This window comes from Martes martes (genome assembly GCF_963455335.1).
Source record: "Martes martes genome assembly, chromosome: 6".
NCBI lineage: Eukaryota > Metazoa > Chordata > Mammalia > Carnivora > Mustelidae > Martes > Martes martes.
Window position 1 is genome coordinate 105,746,728 of NC_137893.1, and position 19,753 is coordinate 105,766,480.

The window sequence follows — 19,753 nt, forward strand, 5'->3', positions numbered from 1 at the left end:
ACAAAACTGAAAATAGAGCTACCCTATGACCCAGCAATTGCACTACTGGGTATATATCCTAAAGATACAAACGTGGTGCTCCAAACAGGCACGTGCACCCGAATGTTTATAGCAGCAATGTCCACAATAGCCAAATTGTGGAAAGAGCCTAGATGTCCATCAACAGATGAATGGATAAAGAAGATGTGGTATATATACACAATGGAATACTATGCAGCCATCAAAAGACATGAAATCTTGCCATTTGCGATGACGTGGATGGAACTAGAGGGTATCATGCTTAGCGAAATCAGTCAATCGGAGAAAGACAACTATCATATGATCTCTTTGATATGAGGAAGTGGAGATGCAAGGCAGGGGGGGTTGGGGGGAGGTAGGAAAAGAAAAAATGAAAAGATGGGATTGGGAGGGAGACAAACCATAAAAGACTCAATCTCAAAAAACAGACTGACGGTTGCTGGGGGGAGGGGGGACAAGAGAGGGTGGTGAGGAAATGGACATTGGGGAGGGTATGTGCTATGATGAGTGCTGTGAAATGTGTAAACCTGGCGATTCACAGACCTGTACCCCTCGGGATAAAAATACATTATATGTTTATTAAAATTAAAAAAAAAAAAAAGAAAAAAAATTCATTAGGAATACTCAAAGCAAAAAAAAAAAAAAAAAAAAAACCAAAACAAAAACGAAAACAAAAACAAGTGGTGGGTCAGGTATGACCTGCAGGTAATACCTTGCCAATCTCTGGTCTATGCTGTTGTTTTCCCAAGGTCAAATTCCCAAGACTCACCAATGGAGATGAAAGTGTTTTGAAACCAAAGAATTGTAACATGCATGAAAAAAACTGGATTATTAACTATATTCACTCTACTATATTTTGCATATAGTACTATATTTTGTATACAGTGTTATCACTATTCATTGTAGTGATAAATGAGAATAAAATGCAAATAATGAATATTCTTGAATCCTTTCACTTCTTCTGTGAAAGATGCTGGGGGAGGTATAGGAAACCAAATGTCAGGATTTTGCTTCAGATCTGTGTGCTAGGTTTCAGTGGATATAGTTTGACCTGCAGAAGTAGTTGTGTTCATTAGTGGGTCAGTTCTAAATGGGGTTGTTTCATACACTGCAAGTAAATTAGAACAAAAGTGACTGTTAGAGACTGTGATAGAAGCTTTTGTCTTCTATGCACATACTTCTTGACGACAAAGGACAGGGTGTGGAGCTGCTCCTCTGCAGTAAAGTAACTTGGGGAACTGTAGGAGGAGGTCTCATGTTTGAGCTGAAGGGGGACGTCTCCTTTGGTGCTTACTAGTTTTCACCAAAAGGAAAACTTCCTCTACATTTGCTGGTTTGTAGAATGGACATATAAGAATGAGGCATTTGAAAACCTCAGAATATAAAGAATGATTCCAAATTTGTCAATAGATAGAAATGAGAAAGAGTTATGATTCTTTTTAAAAGGTTTAATTCATATTAAATGTTTGAGGTCCAAAACAACAGATAAGCAAATGAACAAAAAATTACAGCCATGCTGGTGCCTGTCTTAAAGTAGTTAAGTCAAAAAAACATCTGGATATCGAGTAATATGATGTGATTAATTCCATCCCATTTTTATAAATTTTACTAAAAAGTAAAGAATTCTGCAGAAATATAACTAATGATCTCAATTTCTACATAGCAATTTAATTTCAAAAAATATGTATGGCAATGTTGATAAGATTTTTGTGTTATTTCAGAAAATATTTTATATTATTTAAAATAATTTTAATTGATTTTCCTTTCACTATAATAATGCTAATTAGCAATGATTTTTCTATCTTTTCTACATGAATCATTGTAGATCTCATAAAAATTTGATTATTTTGATCTAATATAAACAAAATAAATATATTTTCTGAAATGTTCTTTATTTCTCACTATATACAAATGTTTATAAAAACATTTTTATTAATCATAAAATATATAATCAGTATGAAACTTTTAGAAAAGAAAAATCAGTATTGAAAGCAATATTGTTTAGGAAGAATCCTTTGTATGCATAGGTGTGGTGTGCATATACTCATGTATTTGCAAATATGTTGTATATATGATTTTATAACTCTGCTTAGTAGTATTATTAAGTACCAATATTTATTTAATACAACCACTATTAGGGCACATTTGTTTATAAATATTTATTATTTTAATTACATTTATGTTATTTTTATTTTTTGTTATCATTATATATTTTAATGTTATTATTATTATGTTTTATGTTATTATTATATTTATGTCATGGTATTTTGGGTATATCAACAATAATTTCCTAAAACTCAGATTATGTTATTATTAAAACTTCTAAAATTTCTGGTGGCAAATAATTCTCGAAAAAGATGGTGTCAACGTATTTCCTCACCAATAAAGTGGTATATCTTCACAAATTCAAGTATTACAGTTGAAAAAAAAATAATAAAACACTGGCAAATGGGTAAAATTTGTGTCATTTTAAATTTGACATCTTTGGTTGCTTCTGATGATTTTTAATTATGTTTTACTGACTATGTACAGCAAAGCGTATTGCTATTTGAGTGGTCAGCTTTTCTTCTTTGACTTGAAAGGGTATTTACAACCATGTCTATCCTATGTGGAACACATTTATGTATATATTTTCTTTAACTATGTTTATGGCCATTTTTGGAATAGAAGGGTATTAATTTTAGTTATTCTACTACAAAATATACTCACTATCAACACCTATGTATAATTTTCTATTTTTGCTTTTAGGCTTAAAAAGTTCCAGTTAGAACATCTATGAAAAACCCACAGCAAATATTATTCTCAATGGGGAAAAACTGAGAGCTTTTCCCCTAAGATCAGGAACATGACAGGGATGTCCATTATCACCACTGCTATTCAACATAGTACTAGAAGTCCTAGCCTCAGCAGTCTGACAACAAAAAGAATAAAAGGCATCTGAATTGGCAAAGAAGTCATTTGCAGATGATATGATACTTTATGTGGAAAACCCAAAAAACTCCACTCCAAAACTGCTAGAAGAGTGTCAGGATATGAAATCAATGCACAGAAACCAGTTGCATTTCTATACATCAAAAGCAAGACAGAAGAAAGAGAAATTAAGGAGTCGATCCCATTTACAATTGCACCCCAAACCATAAGATACCTAGGAATAAACCTAACCAAAGAGACAAAGAATGTGTACTCAGAAAACTATAAAGTACTCATGAAAGAAATTGAGGAAGACACCAAAGAAATGGAAAAATGTTCCTTGCTCATGGATTGGAAGAACAAATATTGTAAAAATGTCCATGCTACCTAAAGCAATCTACATATTTAATGCAATCCCTATCAAAATAACATCAATTTTTTCAAAGAAATGAAACAAATAATCCTAAAATTTATATGGAACCAGAAAAGACCCTGAATAGCCAGAAGAATGTTGAAAAGAAAGCCAAAGTTGGTGGCAACACAATTACAAACTTCAAACTCTATTACAAAGCTGTAATCATCAAGACAGTATGGTACTGGCACAAAAACAGAAACACAGATCAGTGGAACAGAATAGAGAGCCCAGAAATGGACTCTCAAGTCTGTGGTCAACAAATCTTCCACAAAGCACAAAAGAATGTCCAATGGAAAAAAGACAGTCTCTTCAACAAATGGTATTGGGAAAATTGGACAGCCACGTGCAGAAAATAAAACTGGACCATTTCCTTACACCACACACAAAAATAGACTCAAAATGGATGAAAGACCTCAATATGAGACAAGAATCCATCACAATCCTTGAGGAGAACACAGGCAGCAACCTCTTTGACCTCAGCCACAGCAACTTCTTCCTAGAAACATGGCAAAGCTAAGGGAAGCAAGAGCAAAAATGAACTATTGGGACTTCTTCAAGATCCAAAGCTTTTGCACAGCAAATGAGACAGTCAGCAAAACCAACAGACAACTGACAGAATGGGAGAAGATATTTGCAAATGACATATCAGATAAAGGGCCAGTATCCAAAATCTCTAAAGAACTTACCAATCTCAACACCCAAAGAACAAATATATTATCCAATCAAGAAATGGGCAGAAGACATGAACAGACATTTCTGCAAAGAAGTCATCCAGATGGCCAACAGACACATGAAAAAGTGCTCCACATCATTTGGCATCAGGGAAATACAAATCAAAACCACAATGAGATACCACCTCAAACCAGTCAGAATGGCTAAAATTAAGTCAGGAAATGACAGATGCTGCCGAGGATGAGGAGAAAGGGAACCCTCCTACACTGTTGGTGGAAATGCAAGCTGGTGCAGCTACTCTGGAAAACAGCATGGAGGTTCCTCAAAAAGTTGAAAATAGAGCTACCTTATGACTCAGGAATCACTCCACGGGGTATTTACCCTAAAGATACAAATGGGGTGATCTGAAGGGGTACATGCACCTGAATGTTTATAGCAGCAATGTCAACAACAGCCAAACTATGGAAAGAACCTAGATGTCCATCAACAGATGAATGGATAAAGAAGAAGTGGTATACATATATATAGCGGAATACTATGCAGCCATCAAAAGAAATGAAATATTGCCATTTGAAACAATGTGGAGGGAACGTGGAGGGTATTATGCTGAGTGAAATAAGTCAATCAAAGAAAGACAATTAGCATGTGATCTCTCTGATATGAGGAATTTGAGAGTGGGGGGTTAAGCGGGGTAGGGAAGGGATAAATGAAACAAGATGGGATCAAGAGGGAGACAAACCGTAAGAGACTCCTAATTTCACAAAACAAACTGAGGGTTGTTGGGGGGTGGGGGAGTAGAGATAGGGTGGTTGGGTTATGGACATTGGGGAGTGCATGTGCTATCGGGGTGCTGTGAAATGCATAAGCCTGATGATTCACACACTGGGGCAAATAATACATGATATGTTAATAAAAATAATTTTTAAAAAAGTTCCAGTTAGAGATGAAATAAATATTAACTTATATTTGATTTGGATTATCTAAGGTTTTATTTTATAATTTTATCTAGTTAGATAAATTTTATCACAGAATTTATTCTGGTATAAGGATATAGAGGAAGAGTTTTCAAAATAACAAAATGCATCCATCAATGCATATTTCATAAATATGAAAATATTTATCAAATCTCTTTTTAATGTAATTTTATGCAATCTAACATATGCGTCTGGACTTTAAATTCTATTTCTTTTTACCTGTACCCCTGTAGTAATACACATATTTTATTAGAATTGATTTTAATATATTTCATAAACATACAATGCTTAGTACCATTTCTATTCAACATTTCCCTATTCCCTTTGACTCAAAAGGACTTGATCAAGTTCCAAATATTATGCCATTTGGATTTGTTTGAAATTGCCTTATGCTTTTCAAATGTAGTGTTTCTTTAGTATTAAGGGCTCACATTTGCAAGAGCTCAAATAAGAACGTCATATCTCCATTTAATTTACTTATAGTATTCTGGTTATTTCATGTATTTTCTATTTGATTTTCTAAATGGTATGTAAGAAATATGTGTACATGCATATATAAGGCATTTTGACTTATGAGTTTAATGGCATTATGTCTTATGTTACAATTTGAAGAATGATGTTGAGTATTGTTGTACTCTAATAAATATAATTTATTATAAATATATTATATATAAATATAACAAAATATATGTTATGTTTGGAAATAATTATAGATTCCTAAAAGATCTGAAGATAATGTAAATGTAAATCCCTTAAGATGGAAAAAAAGAGAAAGACAGAAAAATAAATACTCAGTAAATTATAAATTTTCAAAATCTTCTTACCTAATGATTTGGTAAATTATATTATTAAATATCTTTCTTTGACTCACCCTTTTATTTCCAGATGAAATATCCCTTTGCCATTTACTATAATGTTATGTATACTATGTTGAATATTTTTAATTTAGAATTTTGCAACTATGAATGGAATATAATATAAATATATAATTATATTTACACACATATATAATTATAAATAAATAAAAATAAAAATAAATATAAGGTTTTCATTTCAGTACTACTTTTGATATCCATTCTTATTGGAAAATCTTTGGATCAGGAAGTTCTGGCTGTTCTCTCTCAAATCCTTTCAAACAATTGGTAGAAAAAATAGAGAATTATATTGCTAGAGGAAAATCATACCAAACTGCTAGAGACTGCATTTTTTTCTCTTTTTTAAAAATAATTTTTAAAATTTCCTTATGTAATCTCTAAGACCAATATGGGGCTTGGACTCATTGCATGCTCTACTGACTGAGTCAGCCAGGTGCCCCCACTTTTATTTTCCTTCTAAACTTCACTTGCTTCATAAACAAAACCATGAAGACTGGTTTGATTTAGAGGGTGGCTGACAAAGATAACTTCAATTCAATTTAATAGATGTCATTATATTATGGAACCAGCAATCATACACTTCAAAAGTTACACAAAACTCTAAGAAGCATATTGATAGCCATAGTTCCATGACACCTCACGTTGCTCATCACAAGAGATTACCTGGAGCATCATTTTTCTCTTAGCCACTCATGAAATCCATCAGAGCAAGGGAGTCCAGAATTATGAGCTTTCTACCTCCTGTGCTTTCCTGGGATGGAAGTTCCATGTTGAGAAGAAGTAGTAGTACTCAATAGTTCATTTTAGAAACATATAAGCAAATTCTCACTTTATCAGTTACATGCTTATTCTATATTTTGGCAGTGTCATGGAACCTGGAACTTAGTTAAGATTTTAACACTGCAGGGCATTCTACTATGGCCCACCCTCCCTTTTCTCTACATGAAGATGTTAGATAGATGTGTAGATATGTTTTTAAAGATAATTTTCAGCTACTGAATGGGTTTGACCAATGGGGAGCTCCTGCAGGAGTCTAGACGACAAGAGGAGAATGAAGTTGGGGATATCATCTCCTCATCTACTCCTGATCGGTTTGCTTTGGTTTGCTTGTGTTCTCTCCCTAAATGCTGCAGCATATGTAGACTGGTAGCTTTCCTCTTTATGGGTCCTGATAACTGCTCTTTCCTTTGATCCCTTCAGGACTCAAGGTAGTAATGACATTTGCTCTTACTAGTCCCTTCAGAACCATACAGTCCCTCTTTGTTTTCCCTAAATTCTACCTATATCTTTGTAAATAATCTTTCTTAAAATTAAACTCTTTCCAAGTAACCAACTGGTGTGTGCTATCGACTCCCTGATTTGATCCTGGCCAACACAGTGGGTGAAAATACTGGCCAGCATGTGCCTTGTAAATTACTGATTAGCATATATAAAATAATTAGGGAGGCAAGGGAAACTGGAAGAATAGTAGCAGAATCAAAGTCAAAATCACCAGAGTGTTTGTAGTTGGAACGAGATGGGAAAAATGGAATGTGACAAGACTTTGTTCATAAAGGCAAACTTAGGATTTGATTTCCTGGAAATGGAGTATTTGTGTCCTGATTATTTCCAAGGGATGGATATTAGACTGATTGTATGAGAGGATATGTAACTCTGCTGCATTTATATGTGAGAAGTGATGTATTAGGTGTTGTTGATAGTCTTAACTGTTATACAAAAAGCTTGTAAAAGCACAAGGAAAATACTATATTTAAATTTGAAATTAAAATTTATCTTATTTTTAAAAACTTTGTAAAGAAAATCATATCACATTATATACCAAAGCTAAGATTTGGTTTTTTGCAATACTGAGTTGCCAGCCACAGATTATGCACCTAAACAAACACACAAACTATAAATACGCATATGTAATACACAAAACCTATACATTTCTCATTGAAGAAATATTAACTTCACTGCCACAATTACACTTGAAATTCCACAACATAGAACTTCTTTACATAACAAAAAAAAATCCTCTCTTTTTGCTAAATACAATTATTTGAGCTTTTTTTTTTGCATATTTCCCAATTTGACAGTTATTACAAGGGTAGAGAAGACTAATAATTTATAATACACTTTAAAGGAAGAATAGTTATCTAGGAAAAGTGACTTTTCATTAATTATTTCAAGAATGAATTCAAACTTACACATGGGATGCTATTCTCTTTCAATTTTTATATATTTTTGTCAAATAAAGGTCACTAATTTAATTTATGTTCTGAGTTATAGATAATGAAAGCATCACAGCTTTGCATTGAGCAATGATAAGCCACACTGTGTAGGATGGCAATACTAAATAAAGTTCCCTTGATTTCCTCATCTTCCCATTAAAAAAAATACTACACTGAAAAAAAAAAAGTTAGAAAGTGTACATTATTTTGTGTTCCACCAGCCAAAGAATCTATTTCAAGAAATGAGAATAATAAAAGTTATTCCTAAACTTTGAAAGATCTATTGTAATGAATTGAACTAGTTCAGTTTCTGATTGCTTGCCAGCAGTGTAACCGTCTCCAGCATACTTCTGTATTGATCTGGTAGCCTTTGTGGCACTGCGTAAAGAATAACCATCTGTGTCAGGTGCAACAGCAGGTACCATCCCCACTGAACTGTCCGCTACCCTGATTACAAAGAGGCTGGTTAGAGCACCTGGTGACCACAACAGGCTCTTTCTCCTTCACAGAAAAGAAACTCATTTCTAAAAGTTTGCTGAATTGAAACTGAGAAACTCACCAGAAATCATCAACTGAAGAGGAATGAACTCCGGGGAAGACAAAGTAAGAGATCTAGTGACAGGAAGCCTCTGGCTTGCATCAAGAGGTTCCCAGACATGTACACTAGGCTGAAGTTCCCATTTGGACCACTCTGAAGAAGTTCTGAGCCCTTCTTTTAAATCAGATGTGAAGGTCAGATAATCTGTATAATATGTCCAGTCTGGTGTAAGTACTGACGTAGGGAAAGGGGTCTGTATTGGAAGTGACTGACTTGCTGAAACTGCATAAAATTGAACATTAGAGGTTACTTCTGAAAAATCAGACACTGAGTTCATGTAAGGAAGCAGGTTGTTTTTGAGGTCACTTGAATGTACAGTTTCCGGATGATTTTCTAAATTTAATTCAAAATCTAGAGAGCTATCATGTGTGAAAAGTTTGGACTGTTGACGAGATCCTTTAATCTCTTGCACATCCAATAAATTGTCTTGATTCAGTATCTCAGTGGGGCCCATGGTTACACCATAGTGTCCTACTGTCAATAGTTTTAAAACATTTTCTGACAGAGAAGGATCATCAGTAGCCAGTTTTGAAGTCAAATCAGTATTAATCAGGTCTGAAGAGGCAGTTTGTGATGGGACAATGGATAAATAAGTCTTATCCAAACATAAATTAACATCCAAATTACTTGATAGGGTAATAGATTCTTCCAAGGATGAGGATAAAATCCTTTTTTCTGTACTCTTTTTAGAAGGAAATAAAGATGACAGCTCTGTGAACACTGCTGATGGCGTTATTTCAGTAGCAGAGGAAAATGAATGCCCAGAAGTGATAGTTTGAATTCCCATTAGTGCATACCAGCTGGCTAATATCACCGAGTTCATCCAGAATGTCTCATAAAAGTGGGACTGTTTGCTATGCAAAACTTGATCTGAGAATTCATGAGAGGATTTTATTTCAGTCATAGAACATGTTGCACATGTTTGGCTTAATTCACTTAAAGAATCAGCAGCCTGTGATTTGATGTTTGTGAGTCTCTGGTTGCTAGATGCTTCCATAATAACCTGGTATTCACTGGGAAAGGAAGCTTGTGTAGTGAATTGGTGCAGAGTTGATGAGTTTAAGATGGCTACCTGTTTAGATATAATTATCTTAGCTGGAGAAATGGGAGACATTGAGGAGCTTAGCAATCTCCAGTACTCTCTTCTTGAAATTAAGGAAACAGCTGAATATCCTTCAATATCCTCTTGAGCCCCCCTAGAGACAATTGGAGGTGCACTTGTAGAAGCAGTTGTGAGCAGGAATCCATGGGAGAGTAATGAGTGCCTGTTTAACTTAATATCAGCCCCTGGAATGCCAGTAATTACTGAACTCATTGTGGTAGTAGATAAGGCAATAGTCTGATTGTTCTCAAATAATAAAGATTCTGTAGGAAAAATAGAATCTGTCATGAAAGAAGAGATGATAAGTGGGGTTCTCTCTCCCCTGCTGGGGAAAAGGAATCCTGGTATGGCTACTGAAGTTTGGATAGGCATATATGATATGGATGTTTTTTTTTTTTTTTTTAAGATTTTATTTATTTATTTGACAGTCAGAAATCACAAGTAGGCAGAGAAGCAGGCAGAGAGAGAGAGAGGAGGAAGCAGGCTCCCTGCTGAGCAGAGAGCCCGACATGGGGCTCGATCCCAAGACCCTGGGATCATGACCTGAGCCGAAGGCAGAGGCTTTAACCCGCTGAGCCACCCAGGCGCCCCCATGATATGGATGTTTTACCCCAGACAATTTGTGCTGGGTCATGAACACCAAAATTCAGAAACTGAGAAGAGGAAACATCTGTGGAAGAATGAAGACTGTATTTGGCTGAGAGCTCTCTAGTGGAAATCAGTTCTTTGAGTAAATAGCTTTCAAAAGATATGCCAATACTTAATGCTGCCAAACCAGTGGTTGGGAGAACACCATCCTTGATAATATCTGTCTGTTTGGGACCTTCAGAGAGGAAAAAGGAAAAAAAATCAGAAAAATGAATTAAAAGTGAACAATTTTAGCCGTGGGCTGAATCTTCTGCAAATTGCTCTGCCACCTCATACCCAGTACATGCAAACAAATGGCATTGTAAATCATATTTCTAATGAAAGTGTATGAATAATTTTGGTGACTTCACAAATTGCATAAATGCAAAGACTCCTATTATCACACTCCATGGAAGGGCTAAAGTCAAACAAATTTTGTTATATAATCTTGAGAGAGAAGAACAAATCTGGAGGTATCTTGTGCTCTAATATCAAGCTATACTACAGGACTGTTAGTAATCAAAATAGTATGGCACTGGAATGAAAACAGGCACATAGATCAATGGAATACAGTAAGGAGCCCAGAAATAAGCTCTCTTCTATATAGTCAATTAATCTACGACAAAGGAAGCAAGAATATACAAATGGGAAAGGATGGTCTCTTCAAAAAGTGGTACTGGGAAAAGTGGACAGCTACATGCAAAAAAAATGAAACCAGACCACTACTACCTTACACCATGTAATAAATTCAAATGGACTAAAGATTTAAATGTAAGACCCAAAACCATTAAACTAGAAGAAAACATAGGCAGGAAGCTGTTTGACATCAGTCTTAACAATATTTTTTGGGGGACCAGACTCCTTAGGCAAGGGCAGTGAAAACTAAAACAAATGGTTCTACATCACACTATAAAAAGCTTTTGCACAATGAAGGAAACCATCAACAAAACAAAAAGGGCAGCCTACTGAATGGGAGAATATATTTGCAAATCACACATGTGATACGGGGTTCATATCCAAAATACATGGAGATTTTCCAAAACTTAATATCAATAGAGCAAACTGATTAAAAATAGGCATAGGGTAGTGTGCCTGGGTGGCTCAGTTGGTTAAGCATCTGACTCTTGATCCCAGCTCAGATCTTGAACTCAAGCCCTGATCTGGCTTACTTAAAAAAAAAAAAAAAAAAAAATGGACAGAGGACTTCAACTGACATTTTTCCAAAGAAGACATACAGATGGCCAAAAAGTACATGAAAAAATACTTAATATCACTAATCACCACAGAAATGCAAATCAAAACTATAATGAGATATCACCTTACATCTGTCAGATTGTTATCAAAAAGGCAACAAATAACAAGTGTCAGTGAGGGTGTGTAGGAAAAGGAAATTTTGTACACTGTTGGTGAGAATGTAAATTGGTGCAGCCATTATGGAACACAATATAGAATTTCTTAAAAAGTTAAAAATAAAATATCATACAGCCCAGCAATTCCACTTCTGGATCTTTATCTGGAAAAAGTGAAAACACCAATTCAATGAGATATATACACTTCTATGTACACTGAAGCATTATATGCAATAGCCAAATTATGGATGCAATCTAAATGTCCACTGATGGATGGATAAAGAAGATGTGATATAATATACAAAGGTATATTACTCAGCCATAAAAAAAATGAAATCTTGGAATTTGTGAAAACATAGATGAACCTAGAGGGTATTATATTCAGTGAAATAAGTCAGACAAAGACAAATGTATGATTTTATTTACATGTGGAATCCAAAAACAAATGAACATATAAAACAGAAACATATTCATAGATATAGCGAATAAACTTGGTTACCGGAGGAAGGAGTCATGGGGATATAATATACAATGTAGGCAATGCAGTCAATAATATTATAGCAACTTTGTATGATGACAGATGATAACTAGATTTGTCATGGGATTGCTTCATAATGTGTAAAAATATCAAATCACAATGATATGCACCTGAAAATAATATGATTTGCATATCAATTATACTCCAATTATAAAGAAAAGTAATATATATTCTCTTTATTTTATATCTATATATTTATATTTTATATTTACACATACAAGGAGTGAACATTCACAGGGAGATAAGAAGAACTAACATATTCCAAACCAAATGACTCCTTTGAATAATAAAGCATGAAAAATTGCAACTCTGCCATTTATAGAATCAATGAATACATAACATATTGGTTTAGAAATATTAGAAGTATCATTTTACTTTCTAAATAGTGACAATATTCTTTATATTTGATAACAGAAATTATGAAGACAAAGAGTAGGGCAGACTACCTTTCTGCTTATGATATCCAATGGCCCTCAAAAATATTTTTAACAAGAATACCTTGTTAATTGCTATAATTCTCATTCTTATTTTCCTTAGTGACACTGACTATATAAAGAGTAAATTAGGAATTTAGCATACAGTGTACTATTTGCAATATGTCATCATTTGATTTAGTAAATTAAATAAGACATATTGAAACATATTCAACATGTCAAAATACTTCAAAATAGGAAATAAACCTAGATTAAAATTTTTTTCCAATAAATTGATAGGGATATAAATTTACATATAATAATTCACACAATGTTAAAAAAATACAATAAAGTAAGTAGTCAAACTCTTTAAAAATAAATTTTACTGATAGTTAAAATAAGCTGGGACTAAGGGTCAGTTACCTACCAAGATTCACATATCATAATAAAGATATTAATGAACATTTGCACTGTTTCAGAGAGAGCATTTATTAGTAAAGAACATCAGTATTATTAAACCAAAACTGAAAACCTGAAACATAACCAACAAGAATCCTAAAACAATTTTATACCCCTGAAAAGTCATGTATCACAGAAAAAGAAAGATTTGAAAAAGTCAGAAAATATGTTTCTATCCACAACTATATCAAATTCAAACTTCTCCATATTTTACTTTCATCTACTTACCTGGGTCAGCTGGGTAAGTAGCCATTATGGTCCATAGTCTTGTAGCCCTTGCTGATGGAAAGCCACTGGCTGAAGTGTCAGAAGCAGGTACTGTATATGTTTGTGTAGAAATGACATCAGTTCTTTGAGAGATGGGAGGTAAACGGGTAATGCTCCCTATTCCATCACCACAAAAGAGCCCCGTGGAGCAGGTCTGCAAATGATAATTACCATAATTAAGCTCACAGGTTTTGTTTGTCCCTGAGAGAGAACTTCTTAAGATAGTTTTGAGGTATTTATTTTTTTAAAGATTTTATTTATTTGACAGAAAGAGAGAGAGATTGACAGCACAAGCTGGGGGAGTGGCAGAGGGAGAAGGAGAAGCAGGCTCCCTGCTGAGCAGAGAGCCAGATCTGGGGCTCAACATGGGGCTTGATGTGGGGCTTGATCCCAGGACCCTGGGATCATGACCTGAGTCAAAGGCAGATGCTTAACTGATCTACACAGGCACCCCGGTTTTAAGGTATTTTCAGTTATATTAGATAGCTCATATCATTTTGCTTGAAAATAAAATCTCTACAGTAAATTTTATCTGTATTTAAAAATTAATTTAATCCTTCAAATTGGATATGCTCAATGGAATGTGTAAATTTATTCTTAATTCTTTAAATTTTAAGCCAATATACTACTTCACATTTCCTTCTAGGATTTTTTTCCAATGAAAAATTTGTATGTATGGTAGTCAATATGGATCTAAAAGCTTCATTACAAATCATAAACTTTTCTGCTCTAATTGTCATATTTAGTTGGAAGCTAATATAAGATGCAGTGTATGCAACAGATAATTTGAAAACATTTTCTTGTGATGTTTGAATCATTTTAATTTGTATTGGCTTACAGAGCAATGATCCTTGTATGATTTGTTTTATGTGGATAGCCTATTTCTGCCATATACTTATAAGATAATGTCTACATGAAGAAATTGTTTTTAGCTCCTAGGGAATTCTGATACATACATAAGTAAGTGCAAATGTATCAGGGAGTCTCCTTTAAATGTAGAATTAAAACTTAGTTATACTATTTGTAGATTTTGAACTTAAAGAAAATACAATTCAGGTATTATTTAAAAATGATTATGCATGCCTATTTCCTAACACTAAGGACATAGTGTCTTACTTCACTGTGTTAGTATTTGTCTAAGATTGTATCTAATTTGCACAAAATGTAAATTTTGCTTTGGATATTTAGTTATAAATTATATATTCACTTTTAACTCACACCTGAAATTATTTATAAGGTCAGAGGATTCTTGATGTTATATAACCACTTTAAAAACCTAACATATAGAAATGAGTAAAAAGTGAAGGAAAAGCAATAAAAGAAACAGCAAGAAAAGATATATTTTATTATGTCACATATTAAGGACAAAGAAGTTTGTCCTTTTCTCCACACAAGGGTAAGCAGCAAGCCTTGGAAAGAATTCACAGATTGGTGAAAATGCACACAAACTAGAATAGATATCAGAACACCAATGTAGTAGTTTATGGTAAAAACATAGCTTTATACATCTCACAAATATTTGCATGGTCAACATTTTCCTACTAGAAGCCATTATTAACTACTTTGAGAAATCACCACCACAGGGTTAAGGATCCTCAAATGCTCCACAATCAACAAGTTTTTTTTCATGTCAGCATAGCTATACAAGAATCACAGATTTCCTTAACATACATTAGATCAGAACATGTAAAATAGTGATTCAAATGCTTAATGATGTAAAGCTAAGAAACTCCATAAGAATGATCTAGAATACTTGATATGCATTGACTAAACTATCTATTTTTAGACAACTTTACATTGGCACTGCTAACATTTGTCTCTATGATTCTGGTATGTTCTCTAATATTGTCAATTTATCCTAGAGAAACTTCTGTATTTTCCTTAGTTAAATCCCAAACTGCATGGTAAAGCTTATTACATGTTCACTAAACCTATTTCTTCTTCCTCTTCCTCTTCTTCCTCTTGGACTACGTGCCTTAGCCACTCTATGTGTGACTATGTGATTTACTTCTAAGCAATGAGATGTGAATGGTCACAAAGTGTGCCACTTTCAGATTAATCCACAGGAGTCAAGGGGAGGAGCAAGATGGCAGAGAAGGAGGAGACCTAAATATCATCGGGTCCCAGGAGTTCAGCTAGATAGTTATCAAACCATTCTGAACAACTACAAACTCAACAGGAGATCAAAGAGAAGAAGAGCAGCAATTCTAGGAACAGAAAAGAGATCACATTCTGTAAGGTAGGACCTGCAGAGAAGTGAATCTGAGGTGATATACAGGAAGATAGACTGTGGGGGGATGGGGGGCATGGTCAGCTCCCAGCAAGCTCAATGGAATGGTATGGAATGAAATGGAATGGTAGAGCAGTGGAGCACACAATTGGAACTTTTAGAAGTCTGCTCCACTGAAGGATGTTGCTCCAAAGGCTAAGCAGGGTGTGGAGCCCTTGCTGAGACAGTGTGGTCTCAGGACTCATGGGATTACAAAAAGACCAGGGTTGTCTGAGTGTGGCAGAGCTCCCAAGTATAGGAGGCAGGAAGCTGGCTGCAGAGATGGAGCTGAGGAGTGGGCTCTCAGCTCAGGTTACCTTAAACTATAATGCAAGGTACAGTCGGGAAACTCCTCTTTGATCAGGGACCCCACAAGTGGCAGATCAGGAGACCCCCTCCTTCCTCCTCTGGGAGGAGTGACATGGGAGTGCACTGCAGGAATCTGCTGGGTTTGGAAACCAAATGGGGCTGAGTGCCAGAGACAGAAATTCTCAGTCACAGGCCAGGTGAGCACGGAGTGCAGCCAGAGACCAGGTAGATGGGAGGGATTGATTACTTTTCTCTGAGGGCACATTGAGGAGTGGGACCCTGAGCTCTCTGCTCCTCTCAGGCAGGAGATTGGGAGGCCACCAGCTTCATTCTCCTCCTTCAAAGCTGTACAGAAAGTGATCAGGGAACAAAAGCTACTGAGAGCAAAACCAAGCAGATTACTTAACCTGGCCCCTGGCAAGGGCAGTGCAATTCTGGCACAGGAAAAAACAATTTGAGAATCATATAACAGGCCCTACTGAAGAAGATCAACAAGAACATCCAGCCAAGACCAAGTTCGCCAATTAATGAGAACTGCAAAACTTCAGAGCTACAGGAATTCAGCACATAGAATTTATGGCTCCCCCCACCCTAATTCTTTAGTCTTTCAAAGTTAAATTTTTTAAATTTTATTTTTTTCTTATTCTATTTTTAAAATTTTTCCTCTTTCTTATTCTAACATTTTTTAACTATCTTATCAATACCTTTTTAAAAATCTTTTAAAATTTTCATTGTTATAGTTATATTCTATCCCTTCATTGTATTTAAACTTATATCTTGTGTACATATAGGTTTTTCTTTCTTTAAAATTTTGGGTTACAGTTACTTCAAATAGATCAAAATGTACCCTAAATCTAGCACATGGCTTTGTTCTAGTCTTCAGCCTGATCACATTCCTTCCTCTTTTTATTTTCCAAACAACTTCTTATCTTATCAATTCCTTTTTAAGAATCTTTTTAAATTTTCATCTTTACAGTCATATTCCATCCCTTCATAATGCTTACCCACATATATGGGTAAGCATTATGAAGATATATCTATCTATCTATCTATCTATCTATCTATATATATGTTTTTCTTTCTTTCTTTTCTTACTTTCTTTTCTTTCATGTATATATGTTTTTCTTTCATATATATGTTTTTCTTTCTTTAAAATTTTGGGAGGCAGTTTCTTCTAATAGACCAAAATATACCCTAAATCAAGTGTGTCACTCTGTTCTACTCACCAGTATATATATGGGTGCATATATATATATATATATATATATATATATTTCTTTTTTTTTTCTTTTTCTTCTCCCCCCCAATTCAGGTCTCTTCTGATTTGGTTAGTGTATATTTTCCTGGGGTCATTGCTACTCTTTTAGTATTTTGTTCTCTCAATCATCTATTTTTATCTGGATAAAATGACAAGGTGGAAAAACTCACCTCAAAATAAAGAACAAGAGGCAGTACTGATAGACAGGGATCTAATCAATATGGACATTAGTAAGATGTCAGAACTAGAGTTCAGAATGACAATTATCAAGGTGCTCACTGAGCATGAAGAAAGCATGGAAAACACTGGAGAATCCTTTTCTGGACAAATAAAAGAACTAAAATCTAACCTAGCTGAAATAAAAAAAAGTTGTTAATGAGGTACAATAAAAAATGGAGGCTCTTACTGCTAGGATAAATGAGGCAAAAGAGAGAATTAGTGATACAGAAGACCAAATGATGGACAATAAAGAAGCTAAGGAAAAGAGAGATATACAACTACTGGATCACGAAGGGTGAGTTTGAGAGATAAGTGACACCATAAGACAAAACAATATTAGAATAATTGGTATTCCAGAAGAAGAAGAAAGAGAGAGGGGGCAAAGGTATATTGCAGCAAATTGTAGCAGAGAATTTCACTAATTTGGTGAAGGGAAAAAGCATCAAAATCCAGGAGGCACAGAGAACCCCCCTCAAAATCAACAAGAATAGGTTCTTCTAATAGTAAAACTTACAAGTCTTAGTGACAAAGAGAAAATCCTTAAAGCAGCTCAGGACAAGAAGTCCGTAACATACAATAGTAGAATAATTAGATTGGCAAAAGACCTATCCACAGAGACTTTGCAGGCCAGAAAGGACTTGCGTGACATATTCAGAGCACTAAACGAGAAAAATATGCAACCAAGAATACTATATCCAGCTAGGCTATGATAGAAAATAGGAGAGATAAAATACTTCCAGGATAAACAAAAATTAAAAGAATTTGCAAACACCAAATCAGCCATACAGGAAATATTGACAGCGGTCTTCTAAGCAAAGAGAGAACATAAAAGTAACAGATCAGAAAGGAACAGAGACAATATACAGTAACAGTCACCTTACAGGCAATACAATGGCACTAAATTCATATCTCTCAATAGTTACCCTGAATGTAAATGGGATAAATGTCCCAATCAAAAGACACAGGGTATCAGAATGGATAAAAAAAACAAAACACATCAATACTCTGTCTATAAGAAACTCATTTTAGACCCAGAGACACCTCCAGATATAAAGTGAGGGGGTGGAAAACAATTTGGCATGCTAATGGACATCCAAAGAAAGCTGAGGTGGCAATCCTTAGATAAATTAGATTTGAAGGCAAAGAGTATAATAAGAGATGAGGAAGGACATTATATCATACTTAAAGGGTCTGTCCAACACGAAGATCTAACAATTTTAAATATCTCTGCCCCTAACATGGGAGCAGCCAATTATATAAACCAACTAATAACAAAATAAAAGAAACACATTGACAATAATACAATAATAGTAGGGGACTTTAACACCCCCTTTGCTGAAATGGACAGATCATCTAAGCAAAAGATTAGCAAGGTAATAAAGGCTTTAAATGACACACTGGACCAGATGGACATCCCAGATATATTCAGGACATTCCATCCCAAAGCAACAGAATACACATTCTTCTCTAGTGCACATGGAACATTCTCCAGAATAGATTACATCTTGGGTCTCAAATCAGGTCTTAACCAGTATCAAAAGATTGGGATTATTCCCTGGATATTTTCAGACCACAATGCTTTGAAACTCGAACTCAATCACAAGAGGAAAGTTGGAAAGAACTCAAATACATGGAGGTTAAAGAGAATCTTACTAAAGAATGAATGGGTCAACCAGGAAATTAAAGAAGAATTGAAAAAATTCATGGAAACAAATGCAAACCAAAACACAACTCTTCAAAATCTTTGGGACACAAAAGGCGGTCCTGAGAATAAAGTATACAGTGACATAAGCCCTTCTCAAGAAACAAGAAAAGTCTCAAGTATACAACCTAACCCTTCACCTAAAGGAACTGGAGAAAGAACATCAAATAAAGCCTAAACCCAGCAGGAGAAGAGAAATCATAAAGATCAGAGCAGAAATCAATGAAATAGAAACCAAAAAAACCCAAACAGAACAAATCAACAAAACTAGGAGCTGGTTCATTGAAAGAATTAATAAGATTGATGAACCCCTGGCCAGAATTATCAAAAACAAAAGAAAAAGGACCCAAATTGATAAAATCAAGAATGAAAGAGAAGAGATCACAACCAACACCAAAGAAATACAAACAATTATAAGAACATATTACGAGCAACTCTATGCCAGCAAATTTGATAATCTGGAAGAAATGGATGCATTCCTAGAGACATATAAACTACCAAAACTGAGCCAGGAAGAAATAGAAAACCTGAACAGAACCATAACTAGTAAGGAGATTGAAGCATTC

General features: G+C 34.7%; 1 protein-coding gene across 1 annotated transcript in view; it reads right to left on the reverse strand.

Annotated features, from left to right (window-relative positions):
- EYS (eyes shut homolog) overlaps positions 1-19,753 on the reverse strand; it is a gene marked incomplete at both ends in the record, with an annotated part of 1,618,725 nt that overhangs the window by 771,540 nt on the left and 827,432 nt on the right. The window contains 3 exons of the mRNA XM_080805925.1: positions 8,637-10,169; positions 10,388-10,600; positions 13,392-13,584. Of these exons, the coding sequence (XP_080662051.1) occupies positions 8,637-10,169; positions 10,388-10,600; positions 13,392-13,584 (1,939 nt within the window). The remainder of the gene's footprint in view (positions 1-8,636; positions 10,170-10,387; positions 10,601-13,391; positions 13,585-19,753) is intronic.